The following is a 17,552-nucleotide window of genomic DNA, read 5'->3' on the forward strand; positions in this document are numbered from 1 at the left end:
GGACAGTCCTCGACTCCTCACGGAGAGGAGCAGAGTGGTGTGCTCACCCTCCCGTTGACGGTGTCCAGAGACCGGGTCACGGGGGGCCGCTGGTCTGACTTCTCCTCCATCTGCCAGCCCATCACGGTGATGTTGCCCACGCGGTCGCTCTCCGCAGACCTGCAACCGGCAACGCGCTTCGGTAAATAGCGCCGTGACTGCGCTTTGTTTTCTGCTTCAACACAAAGCACAGCTTCCTGGATGGTCAAGGGGTCCTGGGGGTGCCAGGATGGGGCCAGCTGGTGGGTCAGGCAGCAGTTACCGTGTGCACAGGCTCCGGGGGAGGCAGGCGAGGAGATGGGGGCACAGAAGAGGGCTGTGTCTGAGAGGAGACGATGCCCCAGAGATGGGTGGCGTGCCCGGTGAAGCGGGGGTCAGGGGTAGCCAATGCCCGCTCGGGAGGCTGGCGCCCATCAGCCCTGGGCTGACCCCGCCCCGGAGAGTGATGCAGACACACCTTGCAATCGGGACTGGAGAGCACCTTCTTCTGGCACTAGACCCCTTTTCTACTCATTCCCACCCCACCCTCAAGCTCTGATTAGCCTCAAGGCCTAGGCCGGGACCCCAAGTGAGCTGAGGTCACCCAGGATTGCCCAAAGCCTCTGAATCCTTCATGGTATGGCTGACACCACTCTTGCCCTGGTCCGCTTTACCGCTAAGACCCCTCAGGGTGGCTGCTGGCTGCCTGGGCCCATCTGATTCATCCAGGGAAGCCCCAGTGAGTCCTTGATTCATTCAGAGATACCTGAAGCCTCTGGCTTTTTTATCTAAGCTGTGGGGCTTAGCCAGGTTCTACATTTTTATGTGGTCACATGCATCCACTGACCATTCCCTCTGACTCACTCTCACGGTTCTCGTGCCTGGAAGAGTCCCTTCCCAGGCTCTCTGTTCGACGGTCATCTCTAGCTCCTTTTAAAAAGGATGATGGGGCTTCCCTGGTGGCGCAGTGGTTAAGAATCCGCCTGCCAGTGCGGGGGACACAGGTTCGATCCCTGGTCTGGGAAGATCCCACATGCCGCAGAGCAACTGAGCCCGTGCGTTACAACTACTGAGCCTGCGTTCTAGAACCTGCAAGCCACAACTACTGAGCCCATGTGCCACAGCTGCTGAAGCCCGAGTGCCTAGAGCCCATGCTCTGCAACAAGAGAAGCCACCACAATGAGAAGCCCGCTTGCCGCAACCAGAGGAAAGCCCGTGCGCAGCAACAAAGACCCAACGCAGCCAAAAACTAAAAAATAAAAAGTGCAGGCTCTGGAATCAGACTGCCTGGATTTGTACGTGGGCTCTGATAGTTCTCAGCTGGATAACACTGAGCAAGTTAATTAACCTCTCTGGACCTCAGGTTCCTAATATCTCCTCCTAGGGTTGTAGTATTAGGCGAGGTCATACAGGAGAGCACACAGTAAGAGCTTAATAAATGACTATAAAATGTACATGTATAAAAATTTAAAAATAAATAAATAAAAAGGATGATGCCCACGTCTTACATTTAACCCTAATCCAACTAGAATCATCTCTGGCGTATGATGTACCTGGGTGTTCTTCTCTAACGGCCCCTCCCCCATGCGACCCTGATTTTTCTCCCCGAGACCCCTTCCTCGTCCTGAGTCAAGCTCTCCACATACACAGCAGGGTGAGCCCTGCCCAACGCCTTCAACTCTGTCATCTCCGTATCTTCAAAATGTCACACGACTAGCAGGGAATTCATCTTCTGTGTCAAAATCTTCTTCGCTATTTGGGACTATTTCCCCAATTTTTACATTATTTTGGAAAAAAAAAAAAAAAAAAGAACACTATGTCAGGGTGGGAACTGCCCCTAAAATGAATCTGGGAAGGACCGACACCTTGACCCCAACATAGTGGGGTCCCCCCCGCCGCGCCTCCCTCCCCACATTCCTTCCTTCCACAAATATTTATTGAGCAGCAGGCACTGTTCTAGGTCTTGGGATACGAGCAAAACCATGGAACACCCCTGCCCTCTGGGAGATCCTATTAGGGAGGGGACAGATAACAGCAAAGTATGTTTGGTATTATTAGATGCATACCTAGGTTTTCCTTTGGGTCTGCATACTTCCTATGAACACTGCACATTTCCATTCCGTGACAGGCCCTCTGACAGGCTTTTTTTCTCTCTCCTCAATGACAACCAAGTCCCTGCCCAGAGTCTGGCCTCTGGGGACACGGTGCTCTCTCAGTACAGGAAGTAGGGCCTTTCCCCATCTGTCCCTGGACCTCATAATTCCAGATCCTTGCAAAGGGACAAAATTTAATACCAACCTTAGTGTTAAATACAACCTATGACGCCTGTCCTGGAGCAGATCTTTGACGACAAATGTTCCAGAGCCCAGCAAGTACATCTGAGGAAGAGGGGGAGACAGCATTAGTGCACCTGCTTTGCCTCTGCTCCAACTGCCAGGCCCTGGGGAGTCCAGCTGGCTGGTTCTCTCAACACATCTGACCTCATCTCAGTAGCCCAATGGGGAGGCTCATAGAGACGTTCCCAAAGACAAGTACATTTGGACATTAATTTGTGAGCCAGAAGTGAAGTCAATCTCGTGCCCACCTCTCAAACGATTACAGAACTTTAAAAAAAGGGAAGACTATCCCACGAACCACAACATGGTACTTAACTGTTCCCTGAGATCTATCCTTGACATCATACACGGAGAGCTTGATCTGTGTCATCTGATTGATGAGAGAGTCTTGAAAGAAGGCAATACTGCTTAGAAATATAGGATCGTTGGTTCCCTAGAATAGAACAAAAAAAAAAGAATCAGAATACAGAGTTGGATTTTTTGAACTGGTTGCTTCTGAAACACACCAACGTTCTCAGAAGGAGAAAGTAATGTTCTTACCAACTTGGATCAACACAAGTGCGAATGGGGCTTACATGGATGCGTATAACCAAAACACTGTTTTCCAAAAAGGACAAAGTTTTCTGGGCCCAGATACAACAAACAGACCACCACACAAGCTGGGCCCACGGGCTCATTCTAAGGGTTCCTCCCTCAGCGGGAAGGATTTTCTAAAACTGAGTTGAATGTCCACATGTATTCTTAGTCTTACAACTTCAGATGAGTTATGTATTTGGATCTACTACTGTGGGTGATTCCTTTAAGATGTACAAAGGCAGATGGAAGAGGATATGAATGGCCAGAGCTGGTTATTTCCAGAATCCTGGGTTTGGAATAATTACGGTCCGGCTTTCTTAGGGCTATCCTTTTCTGAGGACTAGCTGCTAGTGCCTCAATCGTAGGTAGCTACTTCCTGGCAGCCTGGCCTTGCCCCGCGAAGTGCCATTCCATCAGACTCTCTTCCTCAGGCGGTGGTTAGCGATCTCACCAAACAGTTAGCGGCTCCTGTCTGTACCTGCAGCTCCAGGTCCAATGTCTCAGCGCCTGCTGGACAGTGCCCGCCCCCGGTGTCCTGCTGGGGCCGCAGCCCCACCCAACCTGTCCCTCCATCCGCTGGCTTGGACCCTCTCTGACTCTCTGGCCAAGGAGGCTGCAGACCCAGGCACCTGCTTTGGTGCCTCCTTCTCCTTTGTTCTCAACCACCCAGCATCGATGCACCCCCGCCAGGTCCCCCTCCAGAGCCTCCCTCTCGTGCCCCCTTCTTTCCACTCCTCCCTGCTGCCAGTCAGGCCCCACAGCACTGTCACTCCCCCAGCGACCTCCGACTCGGGGCCTCCCTGAAACACACCTGCGGACAAGGCTGCCCCGCCCGGCTAGACCCCCGCTTCCCTGCACTCCTGCTCTGCCTCTGCACACACTGGACAGGATCAAGTTACTCTCCAAACCCACACAACGAGCTGGATGGGACCTCGACCTCCGGGTACCGTCCTCGTCTCTCTGCTCTAACAGAGACCACACTCTGCTCTGTCTGCATGAGCCACGTTCATTTCCGCCTCCTCACCCACAGGATGGTAGACTCCTTGAGGGCAGGGGCGGGCCTCAAGGGTCTTTGCATCATCCACAGCACCCAGCACTAGGCTTCATACGTAGGCAGTGCTCGACAAATGCCGAGAAAACAGAATTGTTGGCCTGAACTTGGAAATACATTTCTAAGAGAATGAAAAAGTGTCTTGTCTTCCAAAATGTGAAACTGGGAGAGAAGGGGAAATGCAATTTGTTTGGTGGAGAGTGCCAGGGAGGAGATACTTCACACCTAGAGGCTCACGTCACCAACAAAATCCAACAGGAGCTCACACCAGCCAACTCCTACACTTAGTTTCATAACTTACATGATGTGCTCAATTATCGGAAGAAATTTTGTAAACTTCCCCAGGCGAACGCAGATCATTTCATTTAACGTAAAAAGTAAACACACAGCACGCATCTCAAAAGAATATAAAAATAAAAACCAATAAAAATAAAGGTATGCCTAGTAAGAGGGTTGGTTAAGGGTTAACGCTCTCCAAACTCTGATTAATGAGCACGACTGTCCACAAGTAGCAGCCAACTGGAGGTGACAAGGAAGAATCGGGTCTTACCTCTTAAAAGGCAATCAACCTTAGGGGACCCACTGTTCAAAAACAGCCTGCCAACAATCAATAATAACTGTAAAGGATATGGCGAATATAAATGCCACCCGCGTGAGTGCGTGTGATGCAAGATACCAATGGAGCTGCAGCTACAGGTGCTCAGGCCACTGAACAGCCCTCCCACCGGGATCAGAAACACTGTCACGGAGCCGCCGGAGGCCAGGGGCCAGCAGCACCCACCTCAATGATCTCCGTCTGCGCGTGTTTCGTCCAGAACGCCTGGGGTGGGGTGGTCACACTCACTGCTACAAAGCTATTTGGTTTTCGATCTAGCGACGGCGTATGCAGCTCACTGCAAGCTACAGAATTAAAACAACAGAAGTAAAATAAATAAAATAAAATAGAAATGAATCTTTAAAATCAGGCTCTAGTTAGTTCTCTGTTCCAAATGCATCCAAAGAAAGAGAAGTAAATGCACTCAAAGGGATGAGATGATCACAGTGTCAGTTGTCACAGGGAGGTGATTTTTCAGATTAGAAGCAATCCCTTCTCATTCCTCCCCGCCTTCCCCAGCCCCCAGGACAGCAATGCAGGCACTGCCAATGGAAGGCTCTCTACGTCCACGGAATGGATGACATAGGAAGGGTCTGACCCATAAAGTCTGACCTTAATAACTAATTGGAGCTAGGCAGCCACAGAGTTGATGAAATCAAGACCCAGCTACACACACCCGCATCCAGGACTTCCGCAGCCGTAGCTTATGGTGTCCCCAGATCTGTGTGTGATGTATGTTGGAAGCAAATTAAAATTCTATGGCAAAATAAACAAAGCTTTTTTTTTTAAGGAAGTCATTGCTTATTTATTCTCCTTATAAGACTTATATCAAATGTAAGATTACTAAACATGTGACTTTTCAGAACAAAAGGTGCCCTGCAGAACTGTTTCAGTTAGAAAATGTACTAAGCATTTTGAAAGACTCAGATAACTCTATCATAGAAGGGACCCACAGGAAAAATGATCATACGTCTTTGAAGCTAACATGCTATCTGTTGTAAAATGCATTATAAGAGAAAAAAAAGGCCCACTGCCATTAGTCTATGATATGACACTGATTGTAAGACACTTTCTGATTAAAGATATACTAAAAGATGAAAAAATACCCACATTGTAACTGATGAAACATATGGTAAATCACCCAACACTCATAAAAAGAACTGGCTTTTCTGGAGGGGCACTGAACATGCCCCACAGTGTTGCAAGCCTTTGGTTAATTCCCAGAGTTCGGAAACAATTGATTTTTTTAAAACAATTTATAATTTTTAATTTTTATACAATTTCTAAAGGTTACTTTCCATTTACACTTATTACAAAATATTGGCTATATTTCCCGTGTTGTACTATACGCCCTTGAGCCTATCTTACACCCAGTCGTTTGTACCTTCTACTCCCCCCACCCCTGTATTGCCCCTTCCAGCTCTCCCTACTGGTAACCACCAGTTTGTTCTCTATATCTGTAAGTCTACTTCTTTTTTGTTATATTCGCTAGTTTGTTGTATTTTTTAGATCCCACATATAAGTGATATCATACGGTATTTGTCTTTCTCTGTCTGACTTATTTCACTTAGCATAATGCCCTCCAAGTCCATCCATGTTGCTGCAAAAGACAAAATTTTCATCCTTTTTTATGGCTGAGTAATATTCCATTGTATCTGTGTATATACCACATCTTCTTTATCCATTCATCTGTTGATGGGCACTTAGGTTGTTTCAATATCTTGACAATTGAAACAATTGATTTTGACCATTTTTCCACTGTCTTTATGAAGGAGAGGATTTTTAGAGGTCTTTATTCCTGCTCTCATCATTCTCATTGATTTTTAAAATGCTCACTGGTGATTTAAAATTCAGAAACTGATTTTTACTTCTGCAAATTAATTTACTTCTGAAAATTAATCTCTTTGTATTATCTTCTCATACATCTTCATGGATTTTCATTACTTATTGGAATATAATAAAATACAAAGACCTTGGGTTTTCAGTTCAATGAGTTTTGACAATCATATACACCCATGTAACCCTCATCAAAACAAGATACCTTTTCCCATCAGAGAAAGTTCCCCCCATACTTCCCAGTCAACTCCCCTACTTCTGCAACCACCTTCTGATTTTTATCACTTTTGTCCATTCTTGAATTTCACATAAATGGAACATTTTTAAGATCCCTCTGTATTGTTTATATACCAATAATTCATTCTTCTTTTTAAAAATTGATGAATTATATTCCATTGTATGAATGTACCAACATTTACTTATCAGTCCTGCTGTTAATAGACATTCGGGTTGTTTCCAGTTTGGAACTATTATAAATAAAGGTGCTATAAACATTCTTACATCTTTTTGTGAACATGTTTTCTTTCCTTTGCCTAAGTACCTAGGAGTGGAATTTCTAGCTTATAGTAGAGGACACACTTAGTTTTGTAAGAAGCTGACAGTTTTCTAAAGTGGCTGTATCATTTTACAATCCAACCAGCAATTTACATGAGTTCCAGTTGCTCTGCATCTCACCGACAGTTGGTGGGGCTCGTCTTTATTTTAGTTGTTCTAATGGACGTGTTTTAATTTGCACTTCTGTGATGACTCATGATGTTAAGCATCTTTTCACCATGTGTTTATTGTTCATTGTTATAACTTCTTTTGTCAACAGTCTGCTCAAGTCTTTTGCTCATTTTTAAATTGAGTTGATTTTTTTTTTTAACTGTCAATTTGTAAGCATTTTATTCTGGATCTGTCCTTTGTCAGGTATATGTGTTGTGAATTTTTTTTTCCCAGTCTGTGGTTTATTTATTCATTTGTTTAAAGATTTCTACAGTTTTTTTTGATTTTAGATTTTTAATTTTAGAGAACAGCAGGCAGAAAAATGTCCCTCCCCCTAAAAAGTATCCACGTTCTAATCCCGGGAACCTGTGAATATATGATAATAATAGGCAAAAGAAGACTTCATAGATGTGATTAAGGTCATGGAATCTTGACATGAAAAGATTATTCTGGATTATCTGGGTGGGCTTAGTCTAATGACATGAGCTCTTAAAAGTACAAGTGGAAGGTGGAAGGGTGAGTTAGCAAGATGTGACAATAAAAAAAAGAGAGACAGGAGAGATTCTAAGCATGAAAGGCACTCAACCTGTCATTGCTGGCTTCGAAGATGGAGGAAGGGGCCACAGCCACAGAATGTGAGTGGCCCTTATAAGTTGAGAACAGGCCTCAACCCGGTAGCTAGCAGAGAAATGGGGACCTCAGTCCTAAAACCACAAGTAACTCATTCTGCCAACGACTTGAATGAACAAGGAAACACATTCTCCCCTAGAGCCCCCAGAAAGGACCGCATCCATGCTGAAGCTTTCATTTTGGTGTTATAAGATTCTAAGCAGAGACCCAGCTGAGCCCTCTGGGTTTCTGACCTAAGGGAACTGTAAGATAATACATTTGCGTTGTTTTAAGGTGCTATGTTATGGTCATTTGTTATGGCAGCAATAGCAAACTAAAACAGAGAGTTGGTACTTTCTGCCAAGGGAGCTCTGCCTACCCTCAAGTTGTGGTCGTGAGTTATTTATTTTCTTTCAGAAGCCTTAAGGTTTTATTATTTTCTAAAAGTTCTATTCTCTTTCTTCTATGTCTGCCTCAACAGAAATCAGGGATTTGACTGTTCCATTTGCTCTCCCTCCTTTAAGCTACCCCCATCGGTGACCCTGGTCTGGTCTCTCTCGGCCTACCCTCTCATCATGCGAGGTTAGAACAGCCGAGTCTCTCAAGCGTGAGTGATGGCAGGTAGGTTGAGACACAGCAGGTGGCCCAAGGCTGGAAAGACTGGTCATCAGCTCAAAGGCGGATGAGCCAACTGCCACCGTCAGAACACACCTCCCCACGGGTGACATTCTCTCCTGGCCTCGTCCCCACCCAGCCTGTCTAAATCTCACGCAAGGTTTAATTCCTAGCTCAGTTCCACGGCTTCCATGAAGCTTTCTCTCTGCAGCCCACAGTCACGTCTCCTTCCGTTTATCACTTACACGTCACTCCTCTGGCATATTTCCATAGAAACCATTAATCTCTGATATGTGGGTCTTGTCTCTCCAACCAGAGCATCTGTAGTCCCAGCTGAATAAATGCTATTGACGTAAACCGGTAAAACATATTTCGAGTGCATATCATCTGACTCAGCAATTCTATATCCAAGAGTTTATCCTAGGGAAATAATCAGCAAAATATATGAAAGATCCATGTACAAGTACGTTAACTGTGCTGGTGTGTTTGCAATGGCATATTGGAAAGACCTAGATGTCCAGCAACAGGAGACTGGTTAAAATAAATATAGCACAGCCATACAACAGATTATTCTATGTAGGCATCTGAAATGATGAGGTAGCAGATCCACGTTTATTAAAATGAAAAGATGCCAGTGATATTTCGCTATGTGAAAAAAAAATCATGTTAAGAACACTAGGATGACATTTTTGTAAATAATTCCATCACCTCCACAACTAAAAATCATCAAAAATTTCTGTATAGACCTGTGTGGGTGTAAAAAAATATCTGGAAGGATATATACCAAAATGCCAACTGTGATTCTCTCTCTCTGATAGGGTTTACATTTTCTCTATCAAAGGTTTTTAAATGAGTACTTTTTAATTTTAAACTTCTATTTTTAAGATAAAATATTTGACCATTCAATTATCTGACTCCTACTCATCTCTTTTTTTTAATTGTGGCAAAATTCATTTAACATAAAATTCACCCTCACTTTTTTAAGCTGTTTCTTCCTCCATCTGTCTCATTAATATGACTACATTACCGCCCTTGACTTGCCAGATTCAGAAATGTTCTGATTTCTAGATTTCTATTATAGCGGTGAAGATTTTTAACTTAATTACATCAACTCCCATTCTCTCTCTAAACTCAGTTTAGCTCAACTTTTTTGTTACATCCATGTTCTGCATTATTAAAGCTAAGCAAATACTATTCATTATGGGACTTCTTTTACTTCTCTCCTGTGTTGGACTGTGTTTCCTGGATCTTCTTTTTTCTGTTTATTCCTTCTTTTCGGTGGAGCACATCCTCCACTAACTTCCAGAGAAAGGATGTGGGGAAAGTAAATTTATTTGAGACTCTGTATCATGAAACGAATGTCTTCCTACCTTCACACTGATCGATAATCTGGTTGAGCAGAGAACTGCAGGTTGGAGATATTTCTCCACTCATATTAACGATGTGGCCCCACTGTCTTCAAGCTTCCAATGTCCCCAAGAATCTCCAGGCCAGTTCCATCCCCTGGAGAGGACCAGTTGGTTTTTTCCTCTCTGGAAGTTTTTAGGATCTTCGTTTTATTCCCAGTGCTCTGAAATTTCAGCGTGACGTGCCTTATGTGCTCTGTGGTTCTGAGAGACGCTTGTATTATTTCTTGTTAATTTCCTCCCTTACCTTCTTTCCTATTTTCTCTTCTAAATGTTGAGCCTCCTGAATTTGCTAATTTTCCACTTCCCTCCCATTCTCTAGTTTGCTCTTAAATTTTTACTTTCTGGGATAATTCCTCAAATATCTTCCAACCTTTATTGAATTTTAAAATGCTCTGTTATATTTTAAATTTCTCAGACTGTACATGCTCTTCAGTTGTTTTTCTTCATAGTTTCCTGGGTTTTTTTATGGATACACCATCTTCTCTTGAGGATACACATTGTAATTTCTTTGACGTTTTCTTCTTTCTTCAATGTCTCTGTTTCTTCCAAGTTCTACTTTTTTCTGTCTTTCATGTTGTGGGCCTTCCACAAAGGTCTAGTGATCTACGCTTTCATTTTGTTTTAAATCACCTCTGAGGTATAATTTGTATGCAAAACGCACCCATTTTAAGTAGAGCACTCAGTGAGTTTTGATCAGCATACACACCCATAGACCCACCACCACTGTCCAGACACAGAGCATCTCCATCACCCCAAAGGGCTCCCTGTGCCCCTTTCCAGTCAGTCCTCACTCCCAGATAACCATTAGACTGTTTTCTCTCACTACAGATTCATCCTTCTGAGTTTCACATAAATGGAATTACACAACACACGGCCTCTTATTACAGCTTCTTTCACTTTGCACAGTGCTTTTGAGATGCACCCATGGCGTGTGTGTACCAGTGATAGGTCCTTTTCCCTGCTGAGCGGCTGTCTGTTATACGCACGTAACATAGTTAATCTTCCTGCTGATGGACGTTGTTTCCAGTGCTGAATATTACAAATAAAGCTGCAATCAACATGCAATGCACCAATCTCTGCGAGCACAAATAAAAGTCCATTTGTTTCTAAGTATGTGGTATCAGGAGGCTGAGGTGTATGGTGGGCTCCGCGGGCTCCGCGACAGCGAATGGGGGGGCCGGCCGGCCTACTGTGGCTGGGTTCCAGGCCAGCATCTCTGTGTCTCTTTGGGGGTGGTGGCGAGTGGGTGGTTTACCTTCTCCAGAGACAGCCTCCATCCTGGAGGAATAAGCCCAACAGAATTAGGACGAGAGGAAGAAGGGTAGGGAGGGTGAGGTGGGCGCATGCCCCTCGGCAGACTTCCACGGACAAGGGGAGAGGGACACTAAAGAGTGTCGGGCCTTGGAGCAGAACCTTCTGCGATGAGCCACACTGCCCGACCCCGGAGCCAGTACAGCCCAGGGCAGTGGTTGGCACACTCTCTCATCTGACGCTCGTGAGAGGGACGGCATCAGGGGTCAGCTCCTCCGTGCGTGGAGCTGGGATCCGAGGGCTAGAGAGCTAAATGCAACCCCACAGGGCCTTGTGGTGGCGGGCGGACAACGCTGGCCCTAAGCCCCGTGTCCTCCCGGGGGTAGGAGAGGGGAGGGTAGGCTGTCTTTGCAGCTCTGGGTGGGCTTACCTCCCGCCCCTCCCCACTGCCAGCCGGCAGGGAGCACTTGCTGAGGAGACACGAGTCCCGCAGGCAGGCAGGCAGGCAGGCAGCCCCCCGAGGTTCCCTCCCACCCACAGGAGGTTCCCACCAGCCTCGGAGCTTCATGTCCTCAGAAGCACTTGAGCAGCAGCAGTGGCAGCAGCAAGATCTCTGAGACAGACTCCTGCCAGTTGTGGAGTGTTTGCTTTTGTTTTTAAGCAACGTCTATTTTAAGACAAAGTTTAAAAGACACCTACCTAAGCTGAATTCTAAAATGGGCTCGTCTGGATCCTGTATACTTCCTGGATAAAAAAGAAATGACAGAAAAAAAAAATCACCCTTAAGAAACTTTTCCCCGCTTTCAGATTGGATGCAAAACACTCGACACACTGGTGGCAATCATTTCACAATATGTTATAAATTAAACCATCAAGCTGTACATCTTAAACTTACAGTGATATACGTCAATTACTTCTCAATAAAACTGGGAAGGAAAACCCAACGCTCTGCTTTCTTTTCCCTCACAAACTGTTATATGAGATGATTTCTTTGTTTTCTAAACATTTTATTTTGAGATTCCTAAGAAGTCTCTGACCCCGAGACCAAACCCCCTCCCACTTGGGTCTGTACACTCACAACACAAAGGGCTTTTATTATGGTCTGGGCACTTGCCAGACAGGCACTGTGGACATTCCCACGTTATCTATTGGCAAATGAGTCCTGGAGGTGCCCACGCAAACTGGAAAACTGATGGCGGGCAGGTTCCAGTGGAAGCAGTTCCCAGGAAGAGGGCTGACTTCCCCCTATTCCAGTTCAAGCAGAGGGATGCCAGGCCTGGCCCTCCCAGCGCTGTCACAGTATGGGACCCGCGGGCAGGCTCGGTGAGGCTCACCTGCCAGAGAGAGGCCAAGCATGTCGGCTGCCACATCGACGGTAGAAGCCCGCTGCATCGCACGGGCCCTGGTGCCATGGCGAGGGCTGTGCTCTCTTGCTGTCATGATGTCATTGGTGACGATGTGCTTCCTGATCCTGGGTCAGACCACGCCTGATTCCCCGGGAAGAGCTGTCATCAAGCCCTAGTCCCCTAAGGTGGCAGTAGTCCTAAGAAATAAAAACAAACACGTTTTTTTTTAAAAAAACAAACAACAACAAAAAACAGGGATGGTGACGAAGAGACACTGTGCTCTCATGGAGAGAGCACGTTGACCTACACGGACAAGATGCAGCAAAGCCAGGGTCCTCTGGCAGTTGGAGAGCCAGGACGGAGAGTCCAATGACCTAGGCCCCATCTAGTCACCTCCTCTGTACTCACACACCAGCACGGTCCGTCCGTGGGATCCCGTAAAGAAATCATGTTCTCTTCAACAGAGACATGCCACATTAAATGATGGCTTAGATCTAATCATAAACTATGGCCTTTGATATTTTCTTGTTTGCTTTATTATGTTTTTCCACTGGCAAGCCTCAGAGACTCTTCACAATCATAATCAGCTCACTACCATCTCTGTTAGAAAGATAAGAGACGCAAGAAGAGGTCTGGTACCCACTGGCCAGGACAGCACAGCAGAACAGTGGAGACCAGAGGCATGTCTCCAACCTTGCTCTCTCCCTCCCAGGGGTACAGGAATTTCACGTGTGTCGGACTCAGGCTTTCTTTCCCACAAAACGCCACAATCTACGCCTCAGTGGACAGTGCTGTGCTGTGGATACGGAGGTCTCTGGGCAAAGGGCCACTGCAGGCTGAGCCACACAGATGCTCCGGCCCAGCACAGAACTCACTTTCTGCTCACAGCAAGGAGTGAGTTTCACATATTCTTCTAACCCTATATGCTACAATCCCTGCTGTCTCTGGAAGGAACCAACCTTTAGGAGTTAAGATAATTAGACTAATAACCCCTCTCAAAGGTCCCCATATATCCAGATGCCCCTGTCTTCTCAAAGTGCATCAATGCCTTTGCACCTGAAGGGCCTGTGTTCCCACTCTTGGGTTAATTCACCCAGCAACTAACTTACTGGGCATGTTCGTTCTTGGACCAGTAGAGACACGTGGCATTTCTTCATAGAAGCACATGCAAATCCATCATCTAAAAATAGAAAATTATAAACTTAACAAGCTAGTCAAACATGAAGTTCTCGAGAATGCTTATTATAATGCACTGATATATGTTATAATTTTAATGCCTAGAAATGTGGGGAAGCCAAGAGCTACTACATGTTCCTTTGAGCTTCACACCCCAATCTAACCTTTTGGCTCAAAAACAAAGGTTTTGCACAAAGCCCCGAAGGATGAGAAGCGGAAAGTGCCCATTCCTCTCCCCCGCCCTGGGGTGATCCAGGGGAAGTGGGGACAGGCCTAAAGGGCCTGCTGGGCAGCTGGGATGTGATTCAGGGAAAGGAGGAGATAAAGAGCCCGAGGCCAGGCCTCCTGCTCAGAACTGTCAGGCCCTGGGAGAACCTGGGTGCCTCTGAGGCTCTGCTTTTTGGTGTCTAAGATGAAGGTGGTTGTACCCACCTCACGGGGCTGCAGGGGGAAGCAAATGTGCGAGAACGGGAGCGGGCTCTGCAAACGCCTCCTAGCTCCCAGCCCACCGCTGCTGCCTGGCCCCTGCGCGCCTTCCCGCGGACCCCACCACCCAGGCTCCGACTCGGTCCAGCACTGCTGGGGGCGGTAGGGCAGACCGCAGGGCCCAGAGCGAGAGCATCTGAAACTTCCGGAGTCCGTGGTGGAGACGGCAGGAGGATCCGTGCGCACAGCCCTCAGACAAACCCGACACCCCCTGCAGGCTGTGTTCCTCCCCTTCCCACTGGGGCACCCGGGGGCCTTGGGCACCTCAGCAGAGAGGGCAGTAGCCTGGCTGGGGAGGCCCCGAAGAAGTCACCATGGGAAAGACTCACCAGTCTGCTGACATCAAAAGGCGCACAAGTCAAAACTATGCAATAGCAGTGGAACAGACCGGGAAAGTACTTGCAGTACTAATATCTGTATTTTACAATAATGTTTACACAACTTGACAAAAAAAACAACTCACTAAAAATGCAAGTGGCAAAAGGTATGAATTCATAAAAGAGGGATACAGGTAGGAAATACTTTGGAAAAGTGACCGAACTCAATCATAATGAGGAAAGCAATGCTAAATACACCTTTCGTTACCTAAAGGAGGGTCTAAAAGAGGTTTGTTTGTTCTTCTAATGAGAATGTGCTTTGCTGGCAGAACTAGGGGAAACTCTGTAGGGCTCTCCTATACTGCTGATAACATTTTAGAGAGGTTCGAGCATTTCAGAAACCAATTTGACATTATTTATCAGAATCTGTAAACAATAACAAAATTCTGGCCAGTGGTCCAGAGATGCTAATTGTAGCACTGCTTGTCATGACAAACACTGGAACCAATCTAAATGCCCAGCTGCAGATAAGTGCATTCTGGGACATCTATAAGAAACACTACCTATGGGTGTTAAAATGACCATAATAAAGGCAACACACAGAAGAAGTCCTTCAACCTCATTAGTCATCAGGACAATGCTAATTGTAACCATGAGATACCTCTGCGTACCCACTAGAATAGCTAAAATGAAACAGACAGACAGTACCACGTGCTAGCAAAGATGTGGACAGAATAAATGGGGCCCCGATACACTGCTAGTGGAGTGTAAGATGCTGGAAAACTGGCAGTACCTACCCACACTGAACGTGACCTGGTGTGTAACTCAGAGTGCAATTGCTAACGGAAACGCACACTTAGGGTCACCAAAAAAAAAAAAGCTGCAAAGAACATTTAAAGCTGGGAACTCCCTGGTGGAATTCCAGTGGTTAGGACTTGGTACTTTCACTGCCAGGGCCCGGGTTCAATCTCTGGCTGGGGAACTAAGATCCTGCAAGCCGCACAGTGCGACCAAATAAAAAAATAACTCTAAAAAACAAAAAAAAACCAACACTTACAGCAGTAACATTTATAATATTCAAAAACTAGAAACAATCCAAGTGTCCATCAACAGCAGAATGGACAAAACAACACAGATGACTCTTAGGGACAATGTCAAGGGGGAAACCCAGACCCACGAGAGCACGTTCTAGGCGATTCCACCTCTGTGAGGTTCGGGCACTGGCCAAACGAGTCTGTGGTGTCGGAAGTCAGGACAGTGGTGTCTCTGAGGGGCAGGACTGACGGGGGAGGGTGGGAGGAGGCTTGCGGGCTCTGCTGGTGCTGCCTCCTCATGCGGGCGCTGCTTCCGTGAGTCGCTTCACCGTGGGGAAATGCACTGAGCTGTATATGAAATGATCTTTATACCCAATAAAAAGGCTGGTTCCTTTAACGACTATAATAAAGACGACACAACATGAAAAAGTGTTTATGTCAGTTCTGCATCTTGCGTGTCTTTAATGAAATGTTCTACCTGTTCTCTGGTTAAAGCTGTTTAAAAAGACGGGACAGAGCCAGCAGGAGACCACACCAAGACGACGGCCACATTTGGGGGCGTGACCACGGGGAAGCGTTGTCTTTCTCAGCTTACTGCCATCCTCCCGCGTCACTGAAAGCTGCCGCCACGCCAGAGGTAGAGGTGGCACCCGGAGCATGACCTTTCCCTGCGTGTCCCCGGCATCCCCTCGCCCCTCCTGGCTGCCCTGCTCAACTTGTTAGTGAGCTGCTGTCGCCCCCCTTCACTCGGGACAGTGGAGACATGCCACCTAACGGAGGACAACATCTGTACCCCGACATCCCGCCAGCCCAAGGGAGGCTCCGCACCCGCCTGCCCTTGCAGGGTCCCCACCAGCCCATCCCTTCCCCTGGAGACTCTGGGGACAGAAATGCTTGAAGGGGAACATCTACAGGCTAATTTTACACGTAACAGAATTCACAGATCAGAGAAGCTTTTAGTTCATGAGGACCGTAGAAGCCACCTCATGGTTATTTGGGGGCATCTAATTAGGATCTGCGATTCAAGTCATCAGGACCCAGAACACGAAGCTGACTTGCACGGCTGAACTAGACTTCCCGTTATTAGTCTCATTAATTGAAGGTAATTCGCCGAGGATTCAGATATTCCCAAGCTCCCTGGTTTTCCTCCTAGCCCCATTTGAAGGCCAGAGCTCATTAGCAAGAAAAATGACTTAAAGAGGACAGAGAGGGTGTGGGAGTTGTTGAGGAGACTGGAATTTTTTTCTTCGGGGCAGGAGAGAAGCAGTAACTCATGAAACTAACTGCCTCGGCTCCTGACTCTGTGGGAGACGTGTGACCCCTTCCATCAAATCAGCAGCAAAGCCGATGACGTCCTGCTGCCCAGTGGGGGCAGGGAGATGTGGCCGAGGGAGCATCACCAAGGCCACGGAGAGGACGCTATGACCCACACGGCTTCGTGGGGTTCCTGAGGGTCACCAATGACTGTCGGAAGCTTCCAGAGGAACCGGTCTCGGGAAGGCCTGCCCTCCTCCTCCACAGAACAAGGTGTCTCAGGCCTGACAGGGGTCTGGAGGCCCTTCTGGCTCAGTAACCTCTGCTGAGCAGGAGTTGAGGGGGGAGGCCAGCTCCACTGGTATCTGTCAGAACACTGGGGTCTTCTCAAAATCATCTTAAAAAGGAGTTGCATGGATGAGCATGGAAATCCAGGCAGGGTGACTTCCTCAAGGTCAAGTGGAGGTAAAGGATGAGCTACTGGCATCAACCCAAAGCCAGAAGCCCCCGTACCACTGGCTCTCTCCCTGCCATCCCAGCCCTTCCCACCCTACCGCTGTCACTGCTGTGGGCAGCAAACGGGCCAAGGGCAACCCTTCCCAGTGCTCTGCTCTCCAAGAGGGAAGGTCAGACGAAAGCTGAGTCAGAGCAGCCCTTGAGGAGGCGGCTACTTCACGAGTCAGAAAGAGGAAGCGCTTTCTCTCAAAGCCCCCAATCCAGGACGGCCACGGCCACTGATGGTTGAGGTGTCACACTGATCACTGGCACCGAAAATCACTGTAATAACCCGAGAGAGACAGCTGCCCCTTCCTGCAGGAAGCCTCCCCTCCAGCCAACAGCCCTTCTGCAATGGAGCAGGACCCGGTGGGGCCCTGCTGGGTACAAGTCCTTTCCGTGTCCCCTGTTTCTTGTTTGTAGGAAATGGGCTTCATTCAGCC

General features: G+C 47.2%; 1 protein-coding gene across 5 annotated transcripts in view; it reads right to left on the reverse strand.

Moving 5' to 3' along the window:
* Positions 1–17,552, reverse strand: part of INPP4A (inositol polyphosphate-4-phosphatase type I A) — a 147,830-nt gene that overhangs the window by 60,130 nt on the left and 70,148 nt on the right. For all 5 annotated transcript variants that reach the window (XR_009521500.1, XM_060027305.1, XM_060027303.1 and 2 more), the window contains exons 2-8: positions 13,457–13,527; positions 12,336–12,544; positions 11,701–11,745; positions 4,763–4,881; positions 2,671–2,787; positions 2,317–2,396; positions 48–159 (exon numbers count right to left, since the gene is read on the reverse strand). Coding sequence is in view for 4 of the 5 variants with exons in the window: in XM_060027305.1 (XP_059883288.1) it covers positions 48–159; positions 2,317–2,396; positions 2,671–2,787; positions 4,763–4,881; positions 11,701–11,745; positions 12,336–12,441 (579 nt within the window). In the remaining variant the exon portion in view is untranslated. The remainder of the gene's footprint in view (positions 1–47; positions 160–2,316; positions 2,397–2,670; positions 2,788–4,762; positions 4,882–11,700; positions 11,746–12,335; positions 12,545–13,456; positions 13,528–17,552) is intronic.

The sequence above is a fragment of the Delphinus delphis genome, chromosome 12 (genome assembly GCF_949987515.2).
Source record: "Delphinus delphis chromosome 12, mDelDel1.2, whole genome shotgun sequence".
NCBI lineage: Eukaryota > Metazoa > Chordata > Mammalia > Artiodactyla > Delphinidae > Delphinus > Delphinus delphis.